The following is a 12015-nucleotide window of genomic DNA, read 5'->3' on the forward strand; positions in this document are numbered from 1 at the left end:
ACACTTCAGCTACTATACTCTACTGATTATAGCTTGAGTTTAATACTTTTAGTATCATACTTTTTTTTTGCATTCATTCTCTACATTATCTTCTAAAGCAAAATACAGGTAACCCCCTCAACTTATAACCATTCATTTAATGACTGTTGGAAATTACGATGGAGCTGGAAAACGGTCCTTTCAGGGTCCCTGCAGTCATATGATCAAAATTTGGGTCATCATGTATTTATGATGGTTGCAATGTCCTGTGACATGATTGCTATTTCCAACCTTCCCAGGGGACTTCCGACAAGTCAATGGGGGAAGTTGAATATGCTTTACTTAACCACTGCAGCAGAAATTGGGCATGTCTCACTTAATGCCTGCATTGTTTAGAGACAAAGTTGCAGTCCAAACTCTGTAAGTTAAAGGCTACATGTAATGAATTAAATGTTTATGGTTTTTCTATTTATTACTTGTAATGTTCTAAAAACATTACCCAAATGCAATGTAAATAGGTACATGTTTGATAAAAATATATGTTTAAATATATAATTAAAAATATAACATAACCAAGATTAATTCTGGCACAGAAAAAAAAAGTCATTTCTGACCTGAAAACTAGCAGTTAAAGATGGGGTAAGTTTTGTTCTAACCATGTGCTGAGGAAAGTATAAGTTTGGTTTATCATTTTAATTCATGTTGCTGAAAAAGTGCAAACATTGTTTTTATTATCAGAAACACCTTTTCTCTGCAATATTCTAATATATGGAATATATTCTTATATGACTAACAAAAAGGATTGTTAGGGCCACCAGTATACATTACTTTCTCTGTTAAGCTAAAAAGGTTGCTATACTGTAAGAAAAAGACGTAAGAGGTTAGCAGCCACTAAGATATCAACATAGCATATTTTTTTAATGTTTTTGTATGTAACTGTGAGGCATGGAGCTGTATCTGCACACCTGCTAATTTCACATATGGCAAGCACAGAATTCAAAATGCAAAAAAAACAAAACCAAATCTCTAAATCTGGGGCCCATCAGAGCTGTTGATTTCCCCTATTTTTCCATGGCATAAATCATAAAAGCTTTCTTCTTTTTTCCTTGTCAAGTGCTACTGACTTAATTTTATCAGATGGACCAGATGGGAGACATGACCAGATAAGCTAATTCTCCATTACATTAACAATATCTTGTAAGCCTAAAAGTAAAAATTTCCCCCAATCACTTTTATAGCCTGATAATTTAGGGATGGCCCCTGCTGAGAGCCTTGTTCTGCCCACTATGTAGGCTATCTTCTCTTATCTGGCTGCTCCCTAGGCAGTATCTCTTTATTGGTCTCCCAAGATCATTTCCACATACTATTACATTAGTAGAACAAGATGACATCTACTTTACCTACCTACTGTTCTTCCTGAGTAGAGAGCGAAGTCTTCAATAGGAGTAAGTGCTTGACTCCCTCATACATAAAGAGAAAAATTACTTTGGGGTGGCTTACTTTTCCAAATGTATGTTTTCTGAGGTTATTTAGTCTGCTGGGAGAATTAAAAAGCTGAATCAGCATTGTTTTATCTTTTTTAATTACAGATAGTCCTTGACTTATGATCACTTGCTTAACAACTGTTCAAAGTTATGAAAGCACTGAAAAAATGACTTAGAACCATTATAATATCTCCATTGTAAAATTCTGGTGTTTGGCATTTATTTACAAGGGGGTCACTTGATCCCATTTTGTCACCTTTCCAGGGTAGCTTCCAACAAGCAAAGTTAACAGGGTGAGCTGGATTAAAGTGAATCTGGCTAAGTGATTTGCTTGATGATTACAGCAAAAAGGTTGAAAAATAAGGTGTGACTTACTTAGTAGTGGTGATCATAAGAACTACCTGTATACTTTAAACACATGAAGAAAATGCTCACATTCACAAATGTAAACTTACATTCACAAAATGCTTATGTTCTGTAATTCTAAACCGGTAATTGCTTTTTAATATATTTGTAATTGTAACTATTTCTTTAAATGATGTAATGAATTTATTTTGATGTTATATGCTACTTGAAGATGTTTTCATGAGAGGTGACATATAAATAAATGAAACCCGAAATGAATGACAGCCACTCCTCTAAAAATAGTTTGAAATCCTTTTTATCAATCAATAGGAAACTCTTCAGGATGAATGCAATTATGAGCTATGTGGGCTGCCTTGACAAGCTGATCTTGCCCATACTGTTTTCCTCTCTTTCTAGTTCCAGTTCCTCCAAAATCTGTTACTTCTCTGATGATGAACAAAGATGGCTTCCTTGGTGGTGTGTCTGTAAACACAGGTGAAGTGTTTTGTTCGGTACCTGGGAGGCTCTCCTTGCTCAGTTCGACGTCCAAGTACAAAGTCACTGTTGGAGAAGTTCAACGGCGCCTTTCACCTCCTGAGTGCTTAAACGCTTCCCTCCTTGGAGGAGTCCTTAGAAGGTAAGTCATGAGGCAGGCCAATCTGTACTTTTTGATGGGATTAAAACTGCATTAAGATTACTATAAGCAGCCATTGAGTTAAGAGATATAAGTGGATGCATATGAGATATACTTAACAGTCTGGAGGTCATTGCCACTGGCACCCATTATATTATGCCAATCATGTTATATGGTTCATTAATTCTGTAAGACTGGCCACTTTCTTTAAATAATAAACTGGTTATTTCTGTCTGTTTATAATTCAGATCAATATCCTGGAGTTTCTATTTTAAAGTTTCTCGCAGCTTCAAGAATATTCTGCCTAGATGTTAAGCAGATATAGGTAACAAATGGCAAAAAAGCTTTTTCACTAATGTCCAACCTTTACTGTTCACCCAGGGTGGCTCAGTACTTATGAATGGAGACTCTTAGGTCAACTGGATATTTATCTGCCTTAGAAGGAGGTGGATGTGCTTCATTACAATCTTCCTCACTTTAGGATTATTCCTGTTTGCATTTCTGAATGTTGTTATAAGCTATGCTGCAAACTGTCTGGAAGTTTTAACTGAATGTTACAATTGAATTAGTTTTAAATAATTAATGGTTATGAATTTTATAATTTACCATTTAGTTTGGTATATTGCACTAGTGGAGAATGAAGGAGCAGATGAGGTTTCAAATGCCTGAAATGTCTTAAGCAATCATTTAAAATTTTGTTCCTCTTCGCAGTATGAATTTATAATATTCATTTATTTTACATAATTGCTATAAGAATTTATAAGATCTGTAAAAACTTAAATATGATTGGAAACGATGAAGAAGGAATAGGTTCCTGATTTTTTTTGTACTCCCTTAACTTTAAGGATAGCATTATTGGGCAAATGTTATTATTGGGACTTATAGAATACAAGACTTTCATGAAAAGCCCTTGAGTAAGCATAGACACAATATTTGTCTTAAAAATAAAAAAGAACGGATAAAATAGGGATGAACAGTTCCACAATGGAAAAGAGTAAAACAGTGAAGACTAGTACTTCCCAGTTTGTTCAAAAACAACTTATAAATATGTGACCAAGCCCAGAAGACCCCAAACTGATGAAGATATTAAAACAAAAAGGGATTAATAAAAAAATCTGAATAGGTATTTTTAAACTGGAAAAATGACTATAAAATGTTATTCATTTGCAAGTAATGGTAAAATGATGCACATGAGAGTGAGGAAGATTATTTTTGTATAGAAGATCAGAATAAGAATACAGCCTTGTTTCTGTGGTGAACAATTTAAAAAAAAAATCAATTTAATGTGAAAAAGCTGAATTCCAGTGCTAGGCAATCATTGGGAAGGATTCTGAAAATAAAATTTCCAGTATCAGTTCATTGACAATCTACAATACAACTACATTTGGAAAACCGCATAGTTTTTATCATTCAGTCACAAAAAATGATATTGTAATGTTGGAGAAAATAGGGGGGAAAAGGAACCAAAATAAGTGAAGGACCTGAAAGCATTATTAATAGCATTATTGTGAAGTATCAACTTCGGTAAAAGTTGAGTAAAGCAGAAATAACAGAAATATAAAACTACACATGATAAGGAAGAAATTGATAGAGAGGAATTATTTTATCTTTCTCAAAATGCCAGAACTTGGGATCATTAATTATAGTGGAATGATAGAATATGCAGCAGAAATAAAATGGAGGCACTTTTCACAATGCCTACCCTAGTTGAAGTATGGAATTCTCTATCATAGCACGGGTGGCTTGAAAAGACTTGAAAAAGATTTATTTCTTAAATGTTTATCCTGGAAATTTTATTTTTTATTAAACAAACATATATTGCTGCCCAACTGAAACATAGGTGACTCCTGGCAGCTTACAATATTTAATTTTTTTTTAAAAAAAACCATCATATAATAGAACTGCTAAAAAGAAAAATCTACCTCCCTACCCTACCTCCCATGGCAGCAATGATACAATTAGATTAGCCAACTGGATTTCCTTCAGGTAGTATACACCAGCAATTTCCTCCAAATTTTTTCACAACAACCCTGCTATGTAGGTTGGGCTAAGAGATTGATTGGCCCCAAGTCACTTAGTGAAACTGAATCTCCCTGGTCCTAATTCAGCGCCTCAACCACAACACTGTGGCTATTAGTCATGATAGTAGCTATCTCCAGGAACAACAGCATTGAAGAGAAGCCTTTGCTTTTATATGCTGGCTGGGAATTCTCAGTGTGACGTTTGAAGGCACGAGGTCAGAAAAAGGTTGTCCTAAAATTAACACATCCAATTTCAGAAAAAAACTGTAAAAACTGTCTTCCAGAAACAACCAGACTCTAATCACAAATTTCCAAATCTCTGTTCTCTAGTATATCTGGAGCTATGCTACTCAAACATTTTGACCATTTGCAAAAAAAACCTACATGCTGTGAGAATGAGCATATCCCCCTAATTTTGCAAGGCTACGATCATTTCCCCACTAGTGACTTCTAGTATTTTTCTGGCATCACTCAGACAATATAAAGTCTGTCATAACTGCTACATTGGGCCAATGATGGTTGGAACAGGGGTTCACCTGGGATTCACAAACATTAAGATCCCTTTACATACTTAAAAATGATTGAGGATCCCGAAGAGTTTTGGTTTATGTGGGTTATACCTATTGATTTTGACTATTAGAAATTAAAACTGGGAAATGTTAAAATATTTGACTTTGAGGACCCCTGAAAGCCCCCCCCCCACTACCCTTAGAGAACCACTGCTCTAGTCTAGAAGATGCTAGTAGAGATCCTGTCTGTAGCTCACAGGCCATGGTCAGCCAAGCCAGTGCTCACTCTTGTCCTTCCAAATGGATCAACCACTGTCCACCTCACTAGATTTCATTGGATCCCTGCCTTGGAAATGAGCTCTGCACAAAAATAAAATACATTGCTGATGCATCCCCCTTTTCTCCAGTGGTCCCCTACTTGTGATTATTTCATTCATTTGCCATAAAAAACAGGGAAACGGATAGGCAGGGGGTGATGCTTATTTGAAAAACAATACACATATGGCACTCTAAACACCTTGAAAGCCACTTCCTGCTGCCCCAACTTCTCTCCTGGTGGAGGCCTAACAGCCATGTTGCCTTTGGATTTCTTCCTCTTCCTGTGCCAGGCAGCTGCTACAATAGGATTGCATCTTTTCAGGCACTTGTAAACCCTCATTTCTGAAGTGGCATTTGTTGCCTTGCATCATTACTGTTCGAAATTATTACTATATTATTACTATATTATTACTAAATTATTACTATATTACTTCTTATACAAAAGCATGCAGAACACTTACTGGATTTTGTTATTGCACACCATTAAAGCATACTTTCACAAATCTGCCCTATATTGCTGGGGGTGGTGGCACAGTTCCCTTTCCACACCAGGTCATTCTCCGGCTCCAATCCAGTCTTTTTACTTCTTAGCCCCTTTGAGTGTTTTGTGAGCAGAATTACAACAGAAACAACCACAAATCACCACCCTTAAATGCTGCCGGTGACGCAGCTTTCCCAAAAACAGTCAGTTTGTTCCTGGTAGTAGTAGGGCCAAAGCTGACATAATCCTCCCTCCCCGTTCACTTGCAGCCAGCAAACCCGAGGCCCAAGGAACAGGGGTTCAGGTTGCAGCGGGCCCGGCGAGCCTCTCTTGCCAAGGGGCGGCGTTTCTTTTTCTTTCCCGCCCTCTGGGCACCACGAAGCTTTCCCTGTGCACACCAAGCCTGGTGCCCAAAGCCAGGACTTTGGTGCCTCCCACCCCTCAGCCCCCTCCTCTCTTTCTCTCTCTCTCTCTCTTTCTGACATTCGTCGGAGTTTTAAATCCCCGCGTTCCTTTTTTCGTCACTGCAGAGCCAAATCGAAAAATGGGGGGCGATCGTTGCGAGAGCGGCTAGAAAAAATCGGTTTGAATTTACCAGCCGGCAGGCGCAAAGCAGCAAATGTCACTTTACTCACCTCCCTGGTGGAAGGTAAGCAGACTTTCTGTCCATTTCGATTTCTTCTCACTCCCCCCGCACCCCCGCACCCCAACCTCCTCTGGCGACACTTCTGGGCGAGAAGTGACATTTTGTAAAGTTGCATCGAATCGTTGTTGCTGTGGCATGAAAAATCTGCCAAGCAGAAAATCAAGGCTCATTACTTATCCCAACTGGGGCTGTGTTTAAGATTCAGCAAGATTGGCATTTCCTTTTAAGTAACAGTATTACATGAATTCTGCAGTTGCCAGCTTAATTTTTTTCCTGTTTAAATGGTACTTCCAAAATTAAACACTGTTGTCATATATACTTGTTAAGACATACTAAGCAGTGGTTACCATATCTGTCCTCATGGAAGAGGAAGATACTTTAATTAAAACATTTTGAGGAGTGGGGAATAACACTCCCTCCAAACTAACTTCTCCATCAAACTTAAATGTATATACAGCATAGAAAAGGAAGTGTCACGGTATTTGTAGATGTGGAATTTGTTCTCAAATAAATATATATAGAACTAAAGAGTTCTGGAAAATATTTATTTTTAAATTTATTTGCAATGGGGTTACTTCAGGCCACTTAAAACCAGAAATGAAAAGAAGTGTAAACATAACAGTAGCAAGATAATAAACCTATAAAATAAACAATGAAATAAATAATGAAAATACAGTACAGGAACATGAGATTAAAAGATTGGCCAGGGGAAGCAGGGAAATGGAGGGGGGAGGGGGGTTTGCTATCAATCTAGTAGCCAACTCCAGTGTGGTATTCCCCCTTTGGGCCCCCAATAAAACAAAGTTAAAAGAAATAAATGTTTATGTCATATGTTTGCTTGGACAACAGAACATTTCATCAGACTAATAGTTAAATATTGAACATACCAGAGGTTAAAAAGAAATAATAATGAGAGAAGATATAGGGCAGTGAAATAGAAGTGAAACCAGAATGATTTTTTTATCAATAGCAACTATTTGCAAAACAATTGAAGAGAAGTGACATGCTATCATGTCACTCCTAGTCTTTCTTTTCATTAAAGTAGACATACCCATTTCAGCAGTCGTATTTTATATGTTTTAGCCTCCAATTATCTTTGTTGCTTTTCTCTGCACTCTTTCTAGAGTCTCAACTCCAGAAAGAGACTAGAGTGACTGGCCCAAAGTCACCCAGCTGAGTTTTATGTCTAAGACAGAACTAGAACTCACATTCTCCTGAGTTATGGCTCATGTCTTAACCAGTAGAGCAGACTAGCTCTGTTATGATTGTTAATATATATTTTATAACAATGTTATTTCTCATCTGGGCCAACCAGTTTTTTCACTGTAAAGCTAAATGTCAGTCCATCTGGCAGAAATTGGTACTTTCTATCAGTACTATTGTATCTGCTTCTAATAGTGCCCAAATATTTACAACCTATATATGAGTTATAGAAAGAGAGAAAGTTAGACAAGTGATAGAATATGAAATAGATATCTTTATCGCTTTCTTTCCCTATGTTAAGGATTCATCAGAGGTAATAGAATTGATATCGCTTTTCTAAATTTTACTACAATAATTAAATATTCATGAGAAATTTGTTTCTCTCCAATTTCCTTATCTGTTCAGAATTGAATGTTATTCATTTATCAATCAAACAGTTACTAAAATGTATTTGCTTTTAAAGATTAAAATTCAGAGGCGTATATTGTGTTTACCTTCTTTCTTAGATTTTAAATTACAATATAGTATCATAGCTTGACAGAGCAAAGAAATATGAAAATAAATAGCAATGTAAGTTTTTAATTGTATACTTACCTCATCTTTTGTATGTCAAACTAATTCCTACTAGCAAGAGTAGGACTTTGGAGTAAGTATGTCTAGGATCATGGCTTTTAGATTAAAGAGTTGGCATAAGCTGTGTATTGCAGTCTACAGAGGCAAAGAGAATGGAATAGAAATAACTTCAGTTGTATTTGTTTATAATTTATCCAGTCCATTGAAATATATGAATTTTTCTAAAAAGATGATGCCAAGTATGTTTCAGATTATACCCTTAATATTTGTGAGAGGAAGATGGCAAGAGGAAACAGACAAGAAGCAAAAATAACAAGAGGCCAATGTCAGCAAATTCAGACATGTATTGTATATTTAGATTTCACATGAATAACCTGGCTATAAGATTACAGTGATCTCTGTATTTGCTTTAGAATTAATCATGGATAAGATGGTTATCCAGTGAATATATACTACACAGGAAGGCTTCTATTCCAGGCGTGTGTGTATCTGTGCGTGTGTCACTGTGTGTGTTTGTTTGCTTACATAACAGCAATAAGCCTGTGCTGGCAGAAGTGAGAGGCACCATGTGTTTTCTCCCATTCTGCTTCTGTTCTCTTTCCACTTCCCCCATTTCCAATTAACCTATGGGAGATTAATAAAGGAGGATCAGTAGAGGTTCTGCTTGGTAGCTTCTTACACATCAGACATAGTTCTCTTGGAGGACTGTTTGCTAATCAGAATCAGGCCATGATTATACATTATGGTCAAGGTGTTCTAATTAACCATTATTTGATCCAAGGTTTGAGTTGAGATGGGATGCTAAGCCAAGCCACAGTACTGTATTATTTAGTAATTCATATGATCCAGGTGTGAGATAGATAAGATGGATTAATATATCACCAACTTATTTTATAATGGATGAATAGCATGCCTAAATATTCTGTTGTGTGCATTTATGCTGTTCTATCATTGCATTTCACGGCATCTTGTTTCTAATTATTGAGCTTCTGGGAACTGATGGGGAGCAGTGCTTGGAACATGTCCTTTAATTTGTTATATACTGTATGGCCTGACTTGAATAATTCAGAATATGAATTACTTGAATTGTGCCCAAAAAGACAAATGTACAGTATGTATTCAAAGGCACTATATCTTTGTTTTTCACAGTTTTGAAGCCACATCCTAACTGGAATTTTTGACAGCAACAATTAATGAATAAGCTACATTTTATGTATTGATGTTTACTCAGTTCTTTATGTTTACTTGTTATGTTTCCTTCATTCAAAACATGTTTTATAATGTTGATATGCCTTGAACATGTCAAGATCTTTCACATTAACTGGGCCTCCTTCATAACTTTTTTTAAAGCTGAGGACTGAGGATTTGGAAGAGTGAGCTAAGGCCCACAAATCTGGATTGGGAGGTATTTTTTTCAAGGTAAAGTTTAATTGAGATAGTAAACACTACTGTTGGCTTTCAGGTAGATTGCAAATTGTCCTGAGCTGGTTATGGTGACCAAAGCTGCTTGTTTTTTTCCTAGGAGAAGCTGTACATTTAGCTCGGGATTTTGGATACATCTGTGAAACTGAATTTCCGGCCAAAGCAGTTTCTGAATACCTGAACAGACAGCACACAGACCCTACTGATCTCCACTCCCGAAAGAATATGCTGCTTGCCACTAAGTGAGTAGAAATACAGTCCTTGAACAGGCTTTGATTTCAAGACCCCGGCCTAATGTTATTTTCTCTTGCATTAACAATCCATTTGGTTTCATTTCAAGGTTCAGTCTAAATGTTTTTGTTTTCATATATAAAAAAGTAACTAGCCAATACTGGCCCAAATCTATTTCAAACTGAAAAAAAGAAGAACAGGAAAAAGAAGAATAAATGTGAACAAAGAGAGAAAAGACAGATAGAAAGATTTGTCAAAGAAAGTCAGATGTAAAAAGAATGAACAGAAATATAAGAAAATCAGTTTCCCTTAATTACTTTTCCAATTCTATTCTGTGGCTAGGTACTGAAAATCCCTCCCCAGAGTATAACTGAATAAACACACTGGATGGGTTTACAATCTGGAAAATTTATCTTAAAGAAAAAAATGTGTTGATATTTCAAATTATCATTACAACATATTAGAGAGATAAATGGAGATTTAGCATAAAATGACTTGTCAAAAGTAAATTGTGGTTGCCTGATATTAGCAATTTCCTGCATCCCAGGGATACCATTTATTATTGTATCTGATTGTCCTTCATTTGGTCTGCTGAATCTAGTGCCTACCAAAATAAATGTGCAAAACTTCAGCCCACTGGGTATGAATAAGGATCTGTTTTAGTTTTTGGAATGTCTTTGAGGTGTTATTTCACCATCTTGGAACTCTTCAGAGTTGTAGCAATGTAATAAACATCTTCTTCATGGATAAAATATTCTAGGACATATTTGATAATTAGAAAATAATTCTGAAGCAATCCTGGGAATTATGCTAGGAGTCAGCCTGGAGCCTATAGCATGCTATAACTGCTCTACAGAAAAGAAAGGAGTATTTATGAAAAGCTCCAGAAAAGGAGATAGGGCTCCTTTCCTCTCCTGTGACAGACTGCAAGCTGAAATGAAATAGAATGCTAAATACTACTGAATAGATGAGCATGAAACCTTCAGTTCAAGGGCCGACAAACATTGTGGCTGTTGAAAATGCTTTTGCATCACAAGCTGCCAAACTAAACTTTGCACACTACTTTTTGGGTCAGACAAAAAATAAAAATAAAACACAGACAAAGAGACAAAGTGGTTGTTCAGCTGTCATGTAAGTTATCTTAGATTGTCATTTTAATGCTCACTGTTTGTATATCCTTCTTACATGAGGGGAAAATAATTCCTTTTACAAATCTATGTACGTCACTTTGATCCACTTATAAAAATAAAAATCCAAACTACAAGTAACAAAAATTATGTACCAAAGCAAATGTCCTGTGCTTCTAATTATAGCAATAGCACTTAGACTTATATACCGCTTCACAGTGCTTTACAGCTCTCACTAAGCGGTTTACAGAGTCAGCATATTGCCCCCAACAATCTGGGTCCTCATTTTATCGACCTTGGAAGGATGGAAGGCTGAGTCAACCTTGAGCCTGGTGAGATTCGAACTGCCAAATTGCAGTCAGCAGAAGTAGCCTGAGTACTGCATTCTAACCACTGTGCCACCATGGTTCAATCATATAACAGTACCTGCAGTGACGATACTAGCCAATAAGCCTCACCTGCCAACTGAGTTTTTGCAGCTATCCACCTTATAAATGTTATAAATCTACAGATAACAGACCTTGCTGCCAGTCAAATAATCTATGAGTTCTCCCACCATTATCAAAAAGAAGCTGGAGAACCTTAGCTGAGAATATTGCTTGTAAGTCAATCAAATGTAATATTTCAAAATATACAGGTCTGAAAGACCAGTTCTAATTTCCTTGAAGTTGATCCTAAAAAGCATGGTTATTTTTATCAAATGATCAAGATTATGTTAGCTGTATAACTAATGGTTAAAGTAATTTTTAACAATTCCTAAGTTGGTAATTGCAACAGAATATGGCACTATTTCTAGGTGTGGGAACCATGAAGTGTAGTGGAAGTGTTCAAGCATTCTTATTACTAATCTTGACACCTGTGGAAACTACTATACAGGTGAAACTCAAAAAATTAGAATATCATGCAAAAGTTCATTTATTTCAGTAATGCAACTTAAAAGGTGAACCTAATATATGAGATAGACTCATTACATGCAAAGCAAGATAGTTCAAGTTGATAATTGAGATAATTGAGATGATTATGGCTTACAGCTCATGAAAAC

The 12015-nt window shown here is 36.2% G+C and overlaps 1 protein-coding gene across 14 annotated transcripts in view; it reads left to right on the forward strand.

Annotated features, from left to right (window-relative positions):
* TFAP2B (transcription factor AP-2 beta) overlaps positions 1-12015 on the forward strand; it is a 70586-nt gene that overhangs the window by 35046 nt on the left and 23525 nt on the right. For all 14 annotated transcript variants that reach the window (XR_015746421.1, XR_015746422.1, XM_087949139.1 and 11 more), the window contains 3 exons: positions 2226-2445; positions 6302-6420; positions 9716-9857. Coding sequence is in view for 12 of the 14 variants with exons in the window: in XM_087949139.1 (XP_087805265.1) it covers positions 2226-2445; positions 6302-6420; positions 9716-9857 (481 nt within the window). In the remaining 2 variants the exon portion in view is untranslated. The remainder of the gene's footprint in view (positions 1-2225; positions 2446-6301; positions 6421-9715; positions 9858-12015) is intronic.

The sequence above is a fragment of the Notechis scutatus genome, chromosome 1 (genome assembly GCF_049901735.1).
Source record: "Notechis scutatus isolate UNSWTSFEM ecotype Mainland chromosome 1, rNotScu1.2, whole genome shotgun sequence".
Lineage (NCBI taxonomy): Eukaryota > Metazoa > Chordata > Lepidosauria > Squamata > Elapidae > Notechis > Notechis scutatus.